This window comes from Homalodisca vitripennis, chromosome 4 (assembly GCF_021130785.1).
Source record: "Homalodisca vitripennis isolate AUS2020 chromosome 4, UT_GWSS_2.1, whole genome shotgun sequence".
NCBI lineage: Eukaryota > Metazoa > Arthropoda > Insecta > Hemiptera > Cicadellidae > Homalodisca > Homalodisca vitripennis.
This window is the reverse complement of record NC_060210.1, coordinates 118,314,417-118,333,828: the sequence shown is the minus strand read 5'-3', so window position 1 is coordinate 118,333,828 and position 19,412 is coordinate 118,314,417. Positions and strand designations below refer to the sequence as shown.

The following is a 19,412-nucleotide window of genomic DNA, read 5'->3' as shown; positions in this document are numbered from 1 at the left end:
ATTGGTTTGAAGTGGCCGTTTTCTTGTAAAAAACTAAATTACTAATATTTTGACCCAATGAAACATATTTTTTTACCAATTAATATTCTGATAACCTTAGGCCAATTTCACATTGTTGTTTTTTCTACAAAAATGTACCATGTTATGTTGTAAAATATACACAGAATTAAATGTTTATCCAATATTAAACCTTATTTTGTTTACTATATGGATCCGGAAATAATGTGACTGTTTCTTTGTCTCAAACGGAATATAACATTTCAACTGCAAAAGTTTGACTTTAAAAATACGTGAAAATTACAGCTTTTTTTAATTCAAATGTATAAATCTTATCAACGTATTGTTTATTTAAAGAAAATACAACTTTTTATTAACCGATCTGTTAAAATGATGTAAAATATTCACCATACCTATTAAAATACTTTTTTTGACTTTTTGAAGGATAAAAATATTTCTCTCCCCTTTTTCAAAGGGGAAAAGAGAGGGGTCAAATTGTAACCCCTATCTTGTGACATGTCGTTTGAAAGTTAAATTCAAAAGAAAAACAATAACATGAAAAAAAATCTCTATGATGAACCTAGCAAAAGTTATGGGCAGACAACTCCTTACATCTAAGGGTGTAAATTAAGTCCTGATATGCCTGGATATATTCCAAACGGATTGAGATATCAATGTACAACCTTCACCAGACTTATTAAATTAATTTTTTGGATTTTTTGAGAGTAACAAAAATTGTACCCCTATTTCCAAAGGGGGGTAGAAGGGGGTAACTTTAATTTTTCAAATTGCAACCCCTGTCTATTTAAACAGTTGCTAGATTGCCAATTCAGTGCCACAATCTTTTTTATTTTGTATTGATTTTCATACATGACTGTCAGTGATGTTTTCTATTTTTATTATATTTTTTACTTTTAAGTTATGATTAGAGATTTAATTGATTGTATGATGAAGGATAGATTATGTCAAATTTATTGTATGAAATGGTTAATTTAGTTTAATAGGTTTTCTTTTTCTGAACAAGTGTATATTGGATATCGTTTTCGTAAGGGTTTATTGCAGAATAAGGATATGTTATCTATTTGTGTACACGTTCTAACAATGCACATGTGTCTGGTGTGCGCAGGTATACTGATGGGCATAGCAATACGCACTGGTAGTCCCTTGAGCCTGAACCTGGCTGAGCCGGTGTGGAAGCAACTGGCAGGAATAGCTCTCACTCCATCTGACCTGCAGGAGATCGACAGAGACTATGTTCCAGGTGAGGTACTAGTCAACTCTCGTGTTAGTATTATCCTTCTCAGAGTAATTATTAAAAGGTATTTTATAAAATGGCATTTTTGCAATTCTGTTAACCTTTAAAATTATTCATCATCAGTAACACTGTTTTGAACGTTAGTTATTGTTAATAAATAATTAATTATGAATTTTAGTGAAAACTAAATGTGTGTATTAAATTTCATCCAAGAAGTTTGAATTAAATTCCATCTAAGAAGTTTGAAAATATCCTCAAAGATCACATTAAAATGGTTAAGATAGTGATGTTTGCATTGATTAAAAATCAAGTACTTATTCATGTAACATTGCAAATTATGACCTACATTGAATCAAGATATTGCGAGAATAATTCATACTGGCCTAATGAAATATGCTTTAAAAAATATTTAAGAGTATTCTGGCCCATCTGAACTGTTTCATTTGTTGGAGGTGTAAGAGGAATAATTATAATACATTAAAAACCACCACAGGCGAGAATATGATTCGCAAATTGTTTTTAGGTAGTAATCATTACTGTTTTTGAAGGATTGAAAAATGAAAATTAAAAATTGTTTATTTAACCCTTTTAACTCCGGCTATTAAATCAAGTGATATGCCAGAAATCCCAAGCCGTTTTCAGACAAAATGTAAGGGTTTTGTAAAAAATTCATAACTCAGTTATTTTTTAAGATATTTAGGTAATTCTTTTTTTGTTTTCCTTCTTTATACATGTAGCTTACAGAAATATACAAATAAAATTATTATTTTGAAAGTTTTTTTTTTTTACATACATATACATATATAAAAAATAAATAAAAATGAAAAAATTTCAAGTTTGATCATGGAAACCATACAAATAAAAAAATATTTGGCACAAAAATACCCATTTACTTTATGATATATTTAATCCTTAATAAAAGGAAACAAAAATTATAGGCCTACCTTATTTACAAGTGGAGTAACATCATTTTTTGTAAAGCCGTGTAAATTTTTCTTTTTGCCATTTCTGGGCAAGGCAATGTAACAAGACCTTTGAAATTCACAGTAATTAAAATAAATATAAAACCAAAGTTATTTCTGACAAAATAACTAAAACTGTTCATAATATAAATTTAAAAAAGTTTTAAAACTGTATTTACATCACTACAAAATGTAAATTTTCAAGATATCCATCACTCAAATCGTCGTCACTAATCACATCCACACCATTTGCAACTAGGTTACTAATTAGTGTATTTTCACTTACGGGAGACTTTGAACGATGTCTTTTACTCATTTTGAAATCAAACAAATAATAAACTAAACTTTAACTGCCGTACTTTACACTGCTTTAACCTAAAACTGTGAAGAAAACTGTGTGTTTATTCACAACCACGTGATATACAGCTGTCTGCAACAAGCGTGAGCAGTCAGTCGAGACGAACTGCAATTGCTCAGTCACAGACTGACAAAATACGAAGTCAAACCATTACAAACTAATATATTTCGATGCAAAATATCTTTGTGCACAAGTCTGTGGAATTTCAAAGCATTTGGTGAAATAGGTGGCCAGTAAAGTAATAAAAAGTGCACGTCCGTACTATACGGACGTCGGGAGTTGACGCCATTTTTATGACGTCCGTATAGTACGGACGTCGGGGTAAAAGGGTTAACCTGTTGGGGAGTACTGACGGCTATAACCGTCATCCTACCTAGTGTATACTAGAGTAAGCAAAATTATCCTTAATGAACTCCAGGGAGTAAAGAAAACATTTTTGTTGTTTTCATTCAAAATGTATTGAAACCTTACAAAATATCATAATAATGCATTTTTTGGATCTACAACTTGATAAATTCATACATTTTGTTTTTTTTTTATAATTTTACAAACGTATGATAGTGTTCAAAACACGAGTACACACAAAGTGCTACTTCACATTTTGTGCACTCATAAGCAGTGTCTTTCCTTTTACGCTCACCCCGTGTTGTATTTGAACACACAAAGCAGCGTTTTAGCTTCCTTCGGCCATTTTCCTTTACTGGTAGTGGACGGGGGAAATGGCGACCTGACAAGTGTAGCGGCTGCTTGGCTCCGCCCAACGGACGCGTCACAGCTGCGGCCTCTTCTCTTGGTGCAACATGTGCTTCCAGTATCTGTGTGATAACGTTAATTCAGAAGTCCATGATGTGATCCTTAGCATTTGGGTTTTTTGATTCCATCTACTGCCTATAAATACCAACACATATTGTAGCACAAATAGGTCAGTACATAAAACAAAACAATCAGCCTATAAAAGATTTGGCGCGAGAAAATGACAGAACAATTAGCGGCAAAGCCCTGATTTTATATTCTGTCGCTAGGAACCAGCGCTGCACATCAATGATCAATGAATTGCAAGAACCGAGAATAGCCTATAAATGGACGTGGCGCGAGAAAATAACAGAACATTTGGCGGCAAATCTGTGATTATGTATTCTGTCACTAGGAGCCAGCACCGTACAGCAATAATTACTTTGAACATTTCACAGTCGAAATAGTATGTAAGAACACCACTAGAGTGCATAAACAGTTGCAATATTGATTGTTTTAGCAGCCCCGTCATGGACGGTCATAACCGTCAATACTCTTTTGGGATCAAACGGCTATAACCATCTGTACTCTTTTGGAACAACTTTCAGCTACTCCTCAACAGGTTAAACAGGCAAAGTTAGGGCCTCATGGCCCTTTCTTACACTTAACCTGTCTGAACAATAATTATTAACAAATATTAACCAAATTAATATTAACACTGATCTACTTTGCTAAAGACAAATGTTTAGATTAAACATTAATCTAAACACTAAAAATTATAAATATGATACTTCTAAAAAAAATAAAAATATAGTTATACAATCATAACATAAAATAATATTACAACTTCCATTTTTAATAAGAACCAAAAACTATTAATAATACCTAATAACTAAAGGATTCAGTTGCAACACACTCTAGAAACATTTATATTGTCACTTTTCTGGAAACTTACATTAAATAGACAACAACTAAGGTACAAGCAGATCTTAGCCGTAAATTACACACAAAAATACGTGAAGGTTTGAGAAATACTTTTTTGTTAAATGTGCAGGTCTGCTGTGTATCCGAGACATGAACCCCGATGAGAAGGAGTTACAGACACTGGACATGCCGTTCTCCACCCCTTCAGCCACAGGGGTTGATGTCCCCTTGTCCTCTAGTCACCGTAAGGTCACCGCGCAGAATCGTGAAGAGTTCATCAGGCTGGCCCTCAACTACAGGTATATCACAGGGATGTAGCTTCGTAAAGGCAGAATCAAATGGGAATTTATTTTTTCTTTCAAAGTTCAGGAATAATATTGGACATTTGCTCCCACTTATTAATTTCTTAAATCTTTGTTTCCTTAACTGAAAGCATGGACTATACATTTGTTAAGATATACACTTTTATTGAAATAGTGATAAAGAATTAAATATGTTTACAGATCATTAAAATTATATAGTGTATAAAAAATAATAACTAAAAATTGTCTTTATTCGACTTTAATCTTGTCATAATCTTTTTGCCACAGGTACTTCATGAAGTATAATCTTTGTATCGTATAAAATTACATATTTACTCGTGCTTCTAGTTTATACCTTGTCAAGTTGCATTCGTACCTTGTTGGTTTGGGTTTTTGTTTATGCTGGTAACATTGTGTCCGAGTTGTTCTACACCATTGTTTTTGTGCCATGCTGTGTTGCGTACTCTGTGTGTTTTATTGCAATAACCAACAAGTTATTTTCAACAATCAATTTTATGAATAGTGAATTGGAATCAAGAATCCCCATTTCTAGAGCTAGGTATGAATTGATTTACAAAAAAACATAAGTGTCTAAAAATGTTCTAGTCCAAAAACATTCTGTAGAAAATCATATTTGACTACTTGGAAATTAGACTGTTTGCTTCTATTTTATTTCATTTTCATTTATTTATCTCATTTACATATAATACAAATATAGTGATAATAATATACACGAGAAGGTACCCACAAGGGCAAAAGCCTGTGTGTGAGAACCAAGTCCATCTTCACTCGAGTTTGCAATCACAACAATTCTAATATACAATGTAAATTTTAGAACAAAATTAAAATTGTATGATTTAAAGATAACTAAAAATAACTAATAGTAAACATACTCTGTTTGGATGCATATTAACTAAATTCAAGCAGTGTAAAAAGTAATAATTTAATAAGTTATGATAATGGAACGACATGACAAAGATGCAACAAATTCTAGTATATGAAGTTTTATTGCTATAAGATGTAAGACAACATGCGGGATGAGCTTAAAGAGTGTATAAGAAACATTATTTTAAGAGCTATAAAAAAGGAAAAGAATAGAAAAATAAAAAGATAAACAGAAACTAATCATTTTATTGTTTTCGATTTCTAGAACCTACACTATATCGAAATTAATGCATTCCTTCACAAGAAAAAAAAACACACACGCACGCACGCTTTAGCGCTCTCGCGCATACATCCGCAACGCATACAGACAAAAACTCAATGCATTGATTAAGAATGCTCGGTCCGTCACCACGGTATTCACAAACTATATATAAAATATCATCGCAATAATTATCACTTGGCACGACCAAATCACTCAGAGTAGATAGAAGTGAGTATAGTGTTTGCACCACTCCTCCCCAATGCAATTAACCAGTTCATTAACTTCTTTTTGTACGCTTCGACTTTAATGTTCCAATTTTCTCTTAGTTCCAATAGTAAATTTTGATAGATTGTGTGTAGAAGGTAGAAAGAATTGTTTTATTTATAGACTTAGTATAACGTGCTGTGGTGATACCAATATTTAACCTATGTCTTGTGTTGTATGCATGTTCCACTTTCTCTAAAAATTAAAATTTATGTTTGAAACCGTACAAAATCAAAACTTTTAGGAATAGTTGTCTAATATCAAGAATAATAAATAAACAAAATAAATTTTCTGATGGGAACCTCCTTGGTTTTTTGAGACCAGCTTTCATAATAGACTTTTGTGTAATTTGTAATGGTTTTATTACTGTATTAGAAGCCCCTCCCCATACTGAAGGATCGATTGAACATATGCGTAATAAACAATTTTGATATGGCGGAAATTTAGCACACGTGATAATGTAACGAACATATAAATGCATTTTCGTAGTTTGCTATTGAAATAGCTAACATGGGCTGCCCAAGCAAGTCTATTATCAAACATTACTCCTAGATATTTTTAAGTACTAACACGATACTATGACACTGACAGGGTGTCTGGCGGCCACCGCACTGCCCATTGTGCATCTTCAGCTCTAGACCCACTGGGTCGCGGGTTGCTCGCAGGGACACAGCCATGTGCTTCGTCTTGCATATATTTACAGTCAGTCGATTACTGTCAAACCACTGTTTAATGGTGTGAAGTCCTCGCTCAGCATTCCTATAGACTTCCTCCCACATATGACCATCAAATAACGCTACTGTGTCATCTGCGTACAAGTATAACGTACCGTTATTAAGAATGATCTTTCCTATATCATTTGTATAGATTAAGAAAAGTAAAGGTCCAAGTGTACTTCCCTGGATAACCCCAAAATTTATTTGCTTGGATTCGCTTTTTATACCGTTAATTTCAACAATTTGCCGCCTATTACATAAATAACTTTTAAACCACTTATTCAATCCTGGATAACAACATACACTGGTGTACCACCCTATCTGAGTTACTTGTGTGAGGAGTTCACTCATCAAGGCGCGGTTAACCAAAGAACATTTTCACGTCATGGACAACTTCAAATTTGTATTTACTCAGTTCAGGTGCTAATTGTACCTTGCTTTTGGTATACAAGTAGGCTGCACGTGACTAACAGTTTCGATCCTATATTGCATTTTGAAGCTTTTTTTGTATAGCTGCTACAGAATCAAAAATATTCAGCAAGGTTGAAGTGTGTTGTTACTAAAAAATGAGTAGATTACATCATCATGCTATAACTCAAAATGACAGAAAATGTACTTGCATCTTTTTAAGGGTCAGGAACACTTTTTCTGGTGGGGTATTTCATTATGTGACAATGAAAATCTGGACTATAAAAAATTAACTTGCAATTGTTGAACTTATTCGTCATTGCATCAGTTTTAAAATTATCACTACTGGTGATATTAATAAATGTAAATAATACATATCAATCCAAATTTATTTATTTTTCGTGCGAGGCCTTTCAAAACCGAAGGTTTCCTCATCAGACGACTCCACAAATAAATATTTACATAATTTTTACAATTAAAATACCATATGGTGTAAATATGTAAATACAAAGATTTTGGAAATATTTCAGCCAGTATGAAAATTAGATATGGCTACGGTGTTATTTTTGAATAAATTGAGAAGATAGAAGACTGGAATTTTCAATAGGGCCCTCTTCATTGTTTATGAGTTTTTCTTTATTTATGTTTATGTGTAGTATTTTCCAAGCATTTAAGTTCAATGGTTTTGTTTGGCTTGAATTGGCTTAACCTTGAAATAAAAAAATCTTTACTCTAAACGAGATAATCTATCACTACAAGCTTTAGAACTACATTTAGACATAAGTAAAAACTTATCAACAATCTATCATGAACTTTTTCAAGAAAAATATTGTAATATGCTTAAAAGTATTGATTTTAAATACAGAGAGAAACAAAAAAAGCTATAAAACAAATTTAAATTACTTCTAAATTCCAATGAGCCATTTATTCATCAAGAAACCAAATATCCTATCAAAAACCATCAATTAGTGTCTAACTTGTCATCAGAAACATTTACCAAAGAAAAAATGAATCTTTTAAACAAAGGTTTAAATTTTAACCTAACAAGTAGAAATTACAGTGAAAATGTAATTGTTGATATAGAAAGTAACATTGATTAGAGCTGACATATACTCTACCTTTTCCAAGAATCTAAAACAAAGACGTTCCTCACATTTACATAACACACAATACAATAACACAATAAAAAGTCTTAAACAGAAGAATGTATTTTATTTAAAGGCTAATAAAAGTAATACTATTGTCATTATGAACAAAAAAGAATATCATAAAAGAGTTAAACAAATTTTAAACACTGGACAATACAATATTCTTCAGAAAAATCCAATCAGTATACTAAATCTGTAACTGAAACTGTAAACTGAAGTAACTAAATCAGTATACTAGATTTACATCAGTATGTAAATCTAGTATACTAAATCAGTATCAGAAACTTTAAAAAACTGTAAAAATGTAATTAATAACCAATTATATAAAAAAAACTTATAGTTCCTAATCCTACCATTCCAAAATTGTACTGCCTACCAAAAATACAAACCAGGGAATGGAAAGCAACCAATTGTGTCATGTGTAAACTCCACAACATATTTTTTGTCTTAGTGGTTGTCGAAAAATCTTCAAACTTTAGAAGGTTTTCCTTCATTTTCCATCAAGAACAGATACGATTTTATAGAATCAATTAAAGACATTGTTCTATATGAAGATGAATATCTCGTTTCTTTTGATGTAACATCGCTTTATCCTAATGTTCCAATTAAGGATACGATGAAAATAATTACAGATTGGTTAACTTCTAAAAATGTACAAAAGGAAATAATTGATGAATACTCCCTTATGCTAAATTTATGTATGAATAAGAGAACATTCCAATTTAGAGAATCTTACTACACCCAAATTGATGGAACGGCTATGGGAAATCCTCTTTCATGTTTTATTCCCAATATTTTTATGAGCCATTTTGAAACTACAGCCAAATCTAAAATGACATATTTCCCAAGAAAATGGATACGATAAGTTGATGATGTATTTACAATATTTAATAAAAATGAAAACCTACAAGATTTTATCACAACTCTAAATTCGTTTTATACTACTATAAAATTTACTTATGAAATTGGACAAAACAATAGTATCCCATTTTTAGACGTATTGGTGATTAGAAATGAAACAAAATTTGAATTCGATATCTACAGCAAACCAACTCATACAGATAGATTTATCACCAATGAATCTAATCGTCCACCTGCACAAAAAAGGGCAACGTTTAATTCTACGATCTACAGACTTTTAAATACACCACTTTCAACAGAAAACTACAATAAAGAACTAAGTTACATAAGAAATATCGCTATGTTTAATGGTTACACTATGTAACTTATTGACAATATAGTAAAAAAAAAACATTGAAAAGAAGAACTAGAAAACATAAGACAACATTAAGGCTACCTCAAGACACAAAACAAGAATTTATTTGCACAACATACAGCTCTTTCTCGAACCAAATATGCAAAATTTTTAAAAAAACATACAAATATAACTGTCACTCACAGAACAAGCAACAAACTATCCCAAATTTTAGGAAACCCTACAAACAAAATTTCAAATGACAAAAATCAGGAATTTATGAAATTGATGCGATGACTGTGACAAAATTTATATTGGACAAACAAAAAGAACAATAAAAACACGATTTAAAGAGCATTTATCGCACACAAAATATGGAAGAGTTGAAAAATCTGCTGTAGCCAAACACTGCATTGAATCAGGATACAGAACATCAATTCAAAATCTAAAATTAATAAAAGAAGTACACTACACATAAACATAAATAAAGAAAAACTCATAAGCAATGAAGAGGGCCCTATTGAAAATTCCAGTCTTCTTTCTTCTCAATTTATTAAAAAATTATACCGTAGCCATATCTAATTTTCATACTGGCTGAAATATTTACAAAATCTTTGTATTTACATATTTACACCATATGGTATTTTAATTGTAATAAAAGTTATGTAAATATTTATTTGTGGAGTTGCCTGATTAGGAAACCTTCGGTTTTGAAAGGCCTCGCACGAAAAATAAATAAATTGGAAATTATATGTATTATTTACATTTATTAATATTTATAAGTTTTTCCAATTGCTCCAAGAGTCTTCAACTACTGGTGATGTTTACATATAATGTAACATTCCAGCTGAGAAGAGAGTCAGTCATTCATGGAGTTTGATTAAAGATGAACCAAATTGAACAGTGAAAGTAATGTCAGTAAAATTTAAAATGATGTCCAGAAATTGTGCAGGAGCATTGCAAGTCTAATATTGCAACATGAAACTGCAAAACAGATGTTTTAGTTTTAAAATGAAATAGCTGAACCTCATGGATCCCAGTGTAGATTTTGGGTAAAATTGTCTGGAATCACATTATTCAGATAGAACTGAGAAAGCGAAGGCCATGTACTTGACCTTGCTATGATTGATGGACATTCTTCAACAAAAATACTTGTATGATTGTCTCTTTCCATTATAAATTACAATCAATAACATGAGTATTTTGACACGATTCTTAAGTACCTGAGACATTTCACTTGATCTTAATTTTTTAACAGATGATAATTAAAAATATAATAAATCAAAAAAGATTTCTTATATTGTAGACATTTTAAATGATCCTCACTGTAATTTGCTACTTCTGAATGTGTGCAGACTCCACGAGTTTGACGAGCAGGTGAAGGCAGTGCGGGAGGGCATGGCCAAGGTGGTGCCAGTTCCTCTTCTCACACTGTTCAGTGGATATGAGCTAGAGACTCTGGTCTGCGGTTCTCCAGACATTCCCCTGGCCCTCCTCAAGTCTGTTGCTACGTACAAAGGTCAGTCCTCACTCTAAAGAATTTGCATCATCTCTGACCACTTTAAAAACAAGTTGCTTGCAGCAGCAATAACATAATAAAGCATTTCTTTTTCTCTGTTTATTTTTTTGTGTTTTTCCTTGTGTTTACTATAACTGTTTTAGGTTTATGTTTAATATTTTTCTCCTAAGAGCGTTGGTCATCCTGTTTATGATATTTCATATGACATCAAAATTTAACCTTACTAGTGACTGTAGATGAACTTTCTGCAATATTTCCGCAAATCTCCAGAAGTCTGCTACACTAAACCATCACAGAAACCTTTATATACTGGAAAATGTTTGCAAGATGGGTTCAAAAACATCGCTTGATTTATTTTTACTATTTTCATAGTGCCATCACCTGATTTTTCAATCAATTTAAATACAAATGGTTTGACATTTATTATTGTGCGCAAGCCAACAAAATCAATACGTTTCTGTGTTGATGTCTTTTTTTCTCCAGCTGAGGATAACATAATTGTGGATCATTCGAAAAAGTAAAATATGTTGTAACTTAAGAACCAGTTGTTTGTTTTTTGCATTTTTGAATCATACAAATTATGTGTATAAAAAACATGAACAAAAATGGGGGTATTTTCTTGGAGAGATTTAACCTTGTTGCAGGTTGTCAAATTTGAATCTAGAAATTGATCACAGAATATTTATATAAAAATTTATTTTCCAACGATAATTTTTTACCCAAGTAATCATACTTATAAGCATATTATAAATATAGAACATATTGTAGTTATGTAAATCCAAAGTATCCGACCTGGATCAAGTAGGTTCAATAGTCAAGACCAGTTTGTCTGTTGGACAGGAGTGGAGCCAGGAGCACCTCTAGTCCAGTGGTTTTGGGAGGTGATGGAAGAGTTCTCCAACCAGGAGAGGTCGCTGTTCCTCAGGTTTGTGTGGGGCCGCACGCGGCTGCCACGCACCATCCCAGACTTCCGTGGCCGAGACTTTGTCCTTCAGGTGGGTTCAGCAATGTTCTACACAGTTCATGATCAAAAATAACCTCATTAGCCATTAAATCTCGGAATGTAGGTGAATTGTGGATAAACAATTGCTTTAACCCTTTCCGCTCGTATGTCGGACGTCGTCCGACATTGCTATTTTGCCGTTCCGCTCGTATGTCGGACACCATCCGACATTGTAGTGACGTCAGCTTTACTTTATTTTTAGCCGGCCTACGATGTTTCCGATTGGTGCTGCGATCGCACGTCATTCTCAGAAACTAATAAATTACAGCTGAACTACGATTGTTCGGCTGCTGATTTATTTTGCTTTGTCATTGTAGTCACGTTTCCTAACCAATTTTCAGACGCGTTCGCATTAGTGACTCGATATGTCGTTACCAAGTACCTCTTTTCTTTCTGATTCAAAAGTTATTGCTGAATTACTTAATTAAGGCAAGGATAATCAAATAAACATACAAAAGCCAACAGTTATCTGTCAGTATAACAAATATATGGGTGGCTTGGACCAAGCAGACCACTATATTGCTTCCTACAAATTTCCCCGTAAATCTCTGAAGTAGTGGAGAAAGCTATTTTTCTGGATGTTGGAAGTGGGAATAGTAAATAGCTTTCTCTTGTTCAACACGAATAAACAAAACCATGGAGAAAAAACAATTCAACACAGGAATTTCAGAGAAATCCTTATCACTGAACTTGTAGGCCATGTCCGTAACCCTATGAGTTTGAAGCGGGGTCGTCCTTCATCAGTAGAAAAAGAAGAAAGGCTAAACAAACAACCTCACTTTCTTGCAGTTCATCCAACAAAAAAAACTAAAGACTGTGCTGTTTGTAGCAATAGAAAGGTGCCAGGAGGAAGAAAGGAAACACTTTACTATTGTAAAACCTGTTCAAAAAATCCTGGTCTTCATCCTGCAGAGTGTTTTGAACGATACCATACCATGCTAAAATATAAAACTTATTAGTGTAATTATCAAATTTTATATCTCTAAAATATAAATTAGAAATAAAATAAAATTATTATACAATATAATAATGTATATACTTTATTGACTTCCAGTTTGCTAAAAATGGGTTTTTACTGAAAATATGCTAAAATAAATACAAGCTGAGGGGGCAGACTAGTGAAAAAAATCCGAGTGGAAAGGGTTAAAGAAATATATAAAAAATACAATTATTAATAATAATATTAAGTATATACACGACTAATGACTGATTTATTACAGGTGTTGGATAAGTACAACCCTCCAGATCACTTCCTTCCAGAGAGCTATACGTGTTTTTTCCTGCTCAAGATGCCCAGATACTCAAGCAAGGTGAGTATGTGCCAGGTGATTGCATTGTGGCTGACATTTTGCATTATCTTGGGGAAATGTATGTTATTGCTAACAAGTAAAGTGAAGGCCTTTATTGAAATGGAGTTTGAATATTTAAATGACTTATGTATTGGTAGACTCTAAAAAATAAAAAAAATAAAATATAGTAACTAGTAATGAGGTTTGGATTTACTGTGTTCTTAGATCTTGCCAATTAAATTCATTTTGGTTTATCAAAATCGCACTTATTTCTGTTTTATTTTTACCCAAAACTGTAGGGAGGAGTTTAGTTAGGTTGTTTACACTGTTATAGTTGCTATCTTATTTCTCATTAACTGTGATCACCTCCTGCTAGTTTTTTCTTATGGTCGTCAGGCTTAATTATTAGTATTGCAATAATCATCATCAACTCTGTATCGATGCTACTATAGTCTGTTATATCTAAAGAAGTAGTCTACGTTTCTCAATCACCTCTACTATATTTGAAAAAAGTTCCATCGTAGTTTACATTTCCACAGCTGAAAATATGAACCATTTAAAAAAACATATAAACAATTTGACAATTATCAATAACAGTACAGTGCCGAAATCTGAATCAATAAAAAAAGGAAGTATGTTAATTGTTGGACCCTTGAACCACACATTCACTTGAACTTTTTTATTTCTTTTTGAAAATTAGTATTATTTCCTTGTTGTTACATGTATCTTATAATACATTCAGTAAATATCTCATGAAGACCTGAACAGTCCACCGCCCAAGAAAAATTTGACTGCCATTAAATTTAGGGTTAAACGTGAGTGCCCAAATAGCACATGGTCACAACTGGCAGTTTTTAATCCAAATGATTTTTCTTAAGTCTGAACAAACTTTGATGTACGTTTAGTATTGAAATAACGTATTTACGTTTCATTTAAACAACTTGACTCTATTTGCTGTGTTTTTTAGATGATTCTGCGAGAGAAACTGAAGTATGCTATCCATTTCTGCAAGTCGATAGACACAGATGAGTACGCTCGTGTGGCGATGCCACGGTCACTCCATGCCAGCTCCAACAGTGACAGTGATGGGCTTGAGAGCATTGCCAGCGAAGAGATCGGCTCCACGTAAACATCAGTGGACTAATCAACTACACTTGTAGACTACACCATCTCTAAACAAATTTTCTCTTGTTTTTCTGTATGTATTCATTTTGGAACTATGATAATGTTATTTTCTTAGTATGTACTTGCATCATTTTGTATATTTTGTAAAAATTATTGTAATTGTGTATTTATATTTGAATAATTTTTGTACTCAATGTTACCATCTGTTATTGATTTAAGTCTGTATTCATGTATTAATACTTTCTTTCCTAAAATGTGTATGTTTTGTGTGTTTTTGTATTAAAGAAAGTGAAACATTTTAGAATTTTTAGGCCTGGTTGATAATTTGATTTTATTAGTCTGTAAAGTATATTTAAAAATTGTATACAATTGTAAAGTTTGAAATTGTCTATATTTATTTTATTGAAACAGTATTACAATTTTCCCCTGTTTGGTATTTGAAGGCATAAACAGTAATACCTTCATATTAAAGACTAGTAGTACAAAGTTTACACTAGTGGTATTACATCAACAAAGTTATTTCAAAATTAAATAACCTGCTATTCCCTATAAAATACTAAATATAAAAAATTCTCCTTGCATAAAAATTCCATATAAAATGAAAAATAATGAATAACCATTGTCCACTGAAATTTAAGACAAATTTTACTAGGGATGGGTAGATTGTATATTTATCACTCCTTTATAATGTAACAATCTATAATCTTACCTTATTTGTTAATATTTTTTACTTTCAATCTTTGATATCATATTAATATTGTTAGTGAAAATAAAATACAGGGTCTGTCCAAGAAGTATTGAGACTGGTTCAAAAGTCAAAATTTATTGCAGGTATCATTACAATTACTTTAATAATCTGAAAAATACATTCCTCCTGCATCAATATACTTAGTTCGGTGTGTCTGCCACTTGTCAAAAGTTCGCTGGAAATCGGTTTTCGAATACTGCTGAGAACCTTTGTTTTTGCCTCTTGAACCGCCTCAATGGAATCAAACCGATGTGCTTTAAGCTTCGTTTTCATTCACGAAAACAAGAAAAAGTTTAATGGAACCAGGCATCGTCATGGTGAAGTTTCCAATTCTTCGCAATGGCTTTCGCACGTGCCTTACACGATTTCTCAGCTGTGTCAGTAATTTTTTTATTTTGACATCCAAGTTTTTTCTCGGATGCGGGAACATGCATGTGCCATTCTGAACTTTGACATTTTATTTCAGGGTCGTATTAAAACACTCACGAATTATCAGCAGTAATAACTTTGTCGAGGAAATCTACGTCTTCCTGGATGCAGTCCAAAACTGTTGTGAAATTTCCACCCGCAACAGTTTTTATTCCTCGCCCAAGACTTTCGGCACCAGGTTCACGCACACTTTCCTCATCGCAGGATCCTCACTTACAATGGACGGTTCCAACTAAAAGGCCGTTCTCCTCAATAGTAAGGGCAATGATAAAGTACCTGTCAAGAGTCTAAAACTGATTACACTTTGGCCACCTGAGCATCGGTTCGAGCGGTTATTGGGCGCCCAATGTGGTGATCGTCTTCTAATAGCTCTCGGCTTTCCTTAAACATTTTGTACCACTCAAAAACTCTTTTGCGGCTTAAGGCATCATCCCCATAAGCCTGTTAAACCCTTTAAGGAGTATGGATGTCATATGACGTCTTCTTTTGATAGGCTAAAATGAGTAATGGGTGAAATCCAAAAAATTACCAAAAGGAGTAAAAAATTAAAATCTTTAAAATCTCTTAAAAAATGTTTATTTACATTTGAAAGCCTAATAAAAAAAAGGACTACATGTTCTACAAGTCAGTATTTTTCAAAATCAAATGTGTTATTTCCTTACTACGGCTGACTTGTTCAATATTGTTTGCCATTTAGACAACAGTAACAAACTAGATGGTTGCTCAACAAATATAAGTCACTCTCACAAGATAAATATGACCACAGTATGCAGTATACAAGGAATGGCTAGTATAATGTAGCGGCATATTCTGACAGCAAAGCGATGTGCTTGCAAGCCAGAAGTCAGTGACTTCTACCAGTTGGTAAAATCTGATCTGGTGGTAAAATCAGATTACAAGTGAATGCGAGCACAAACATGGAAGTTAAGTATGATGCCGATAGATTGAACCACTTTACAGACTAATCTACTTAAAGGCAATCGGTAATAGCAATGCATTTACGATAATACAAAAATGCAGAGGCTAAACGTCATATGACGTCCGTACTCTTTTGGGCCACTATAAGAATATATGTCATATGATGTCCTTACTCATTATGTAGAGTTTATGCGCACTCCTTAAAGGGTTAATGTGTTCAGGGGGTCTTGGATACAGATTTCCCGAGTTTAAAGTAAAATTTCACAGCATAGTGTTGCTCATAGAGGTCCGCTCCATGCTGGCAAAATGACACCATAAAAAATCACACATCACAAAAATCCACCTTCTGTCTCAACGCATGCCCGCAGGCGACTGAATTAAAGTGCACCTGAGTGGTGAGGGAACCCTCTATCGAGGCCGACCGGTCGGACCTCCTCCGCCACTCCATTGAGGATACAGCAAACCAGTTTCGATACTTATTCAACAGATCCTGTATTTTTATTTGTAAAAATCGGTTGTATTTTGCTACAAAAACAAAAATATTAAAGTAAATAATTATGGGCTACGTTTTTGTTCAGTTCTTCTAGTGATTGTATCGCTAAAATTATGAAATATCAATTCTGAACTAAGTGTTTTACCATTATAATTATTGTAATTTTGGCAGTAAAGACATTTGTTTTATATTGGTCTAAGTATTAAATTCGTTATGAGACATTTAAAATATTACATTAATCCAATAACGTTAATGATACTTTTTTATTTATTACATTATTGACAATTTCTTATAACATTTTTTCACTTTATACATTGTTAAAGACAGGTGTTAATTTTACCCTGGTATTATCTAAGAATATTATTTAATTTTTTAACATTGATTAAATGTATTTCCTAATTTTAAAATAGATGAGACAGATATTGTTATTTATATTTATTACAGTACAACCTGTCATATCCTGCTCTGCAATGTCAACAAAAATCATGCTGACTGTAAGAGCCCAAGTACACTTATTTTCTGGATAAGCCTTGTATCCAGTTTGAACAAATTCAAACTGTGTATACAAGCTACATAATTGTTATAATAGTTGTAAATGTCATTAAAAAAACTTACTAAAACTTTCCATTTTGACTTATATGTTTAATATTTTGGTAAGTAGCTATATGGATACATAGTAAATATTTATGGGTGTAATGAACAAAGTTTAGAAAAAGTCCTCATTGTATTCTGAAGAGTTTTTTATCTGAACGTATCTGTGAAACTATTTAAATGCAAAATTTAATATCCAACTTGAGTCTGGATTAGACTTTTATCGATCCACCCACCCCTAGTGTCTGTAATAGTTTCTGGTGTTAAACCAAAGGGTTTTCACATAAAATCAAAATAATGAATGTCAAGGTAAGGGCTTTAGTTACATGGGAGTTACTTATTTGTATGATCTTTAAAAATCAAAATGAGAAATGCCAAAGATTTTGTTTGCTCTAATTTCATTAATGTGACCTGTAATATAAGTTGGAAAGAAATATTTTCACACACAATGACTGTCAGCTGTGCACTATAGTGAAGCATTTTGTGATTATTTGAAAGCGGTATTTTCGTTTTAGAAAACGTTGCTTCTCAAACCATATTGCTTCAGTATAGATATTTTATATGTGCTGTAGAATCATTTAGAGGTCCGAAGTAGTATAATAGCACTGTTTAGATTCATCTATCTGCATTCAAATCTATGTGATAAAATACATGTTTATTATAATATTGACTTCAATTTATTTCCTCCTAATATAAACTTGCATGTTTTTTGTTATTAAATAATAAACTTAAATGTAATATCTCTGGTGTGATGTGTGATTCAAAGATAATCATCGGATCAATTAAATACACACCAGACTTCGAGTCAGCATGGGAGACTTCGCTTAATGCTTCACAGCGGACAATATCCTGGCCCAGAGAGTAACATCCAATGGAACTGTGTTTACCATTTTAAATTTCAATAAGGACATAGTTGAGGTGGATTTTTACATCAAATTTAAGCCTTCTTAAGTTAACTTTTTCAAAATTTATAGGTTAAACATACATAAATCTGACATAAACTTGTTGGAAAGTACGCTTAACGTTCAGCCAGTTAAACTTTGTAGTGGCTAATTTTAAATGTATGAATACATTTTAAGGGCACAACTCTTGATTTTACACTTGCAATTTTATCTGAACTTTTTCTTGTACGTCTTATGTATACAAGTATACAAAAACCAGATTCATTTGCTTGCAAAATGATGAAAACAAATCGAAATTGCATTATCCAGTAAGGAATATCTGAAATTTAACAATACAAAATGTAACATTTGCTCCATTATCTTTTGACCAACCTTATGGAAGACAACTAAAATGAAATCCTACACTTATTTGTAAAATAATTGTTTTGTCTTTAATCCTGTTTGAAATTTTAGTGGTTTTCAATAATTATTTTAAATCCGTATTTCAAATAACATAAAAATGTACCTTCTTTACTTTAATATTCATAATAAATATTTAAATATTAAATATATACTTAAAATATTTAAATGATTGTGGATAGTATATACAATATTCAATTTCAGTTACAATTTCTAAAAATTTTAAATTTTTAAATGAAAAATAGGGTCTGGGTATGCCTAATTTAAATCCGATTCTATTTTAAAAAGAAGATAAATGTTAACTTTTTAAATTGCTACAAAACTTAAATAATTATTTTTTTAAAGACAAAAAATATATAATTTTATTTTAAAAATACGTCTAAAGAATGTAAAACAAAAACTTTTGCACAGCCTTTTTTATTTATAAAAATTGCATGCAATATTAAATGGCAGTCAATAAAATAATAAGAGAAACAAACATTTAATTCAAGTTTGATAAACATTTTATCATAGCCATCTACAGAGTAAAACATGTTGAACTATATCTGGTATTATAATAGAAGATTCGCTGGTTGTATTGGTTGAAGT

General features: G+C 32.1%; 1 protein-coding gene across 2 annotated transcripts in view; it reads left to right on the top strand.

The window, feature by feature from the left end:
• Positions 1-18,187, top strand: part of LOC124360004 (E3 ubiquitin-protein ligase HERC2) — a 154,667-nt gene extending 136,480 nt beyond the window's left edge. For both annotated transcript variants that reach the window (XM_046813229.1, XM_046813230.1), the window contains exons 79-84: positions 1,124-1,258; positions 4,359-4,527; positions 10,764-10,927; positions 11,768-11,922; positions 13,151-13,240; positions 14,187-18,187. In XM_046813229.1, the coding sequence (XP_046669185.1) occupies positions 1,124-1,258; positions 4,359-4,527; positions 10,764-10,927; positions 11,768-11,922; positions 13,151-13,240; positions 14,187-14,348 (875 nt within the window). In that variant the 3' untranslated portion in view covers positions 14,349-18,187. The remainder of the gene's footprint in view (positions 1-1,123; positions 1,259-4,358; positions 4,528-10,763; positions 10,928-11,767; positions 11,923-13,150; positions 13,241-14,186) is intronic.
• Positions 18,188-19,412: the final 1,225 nt, after the last annotated feature.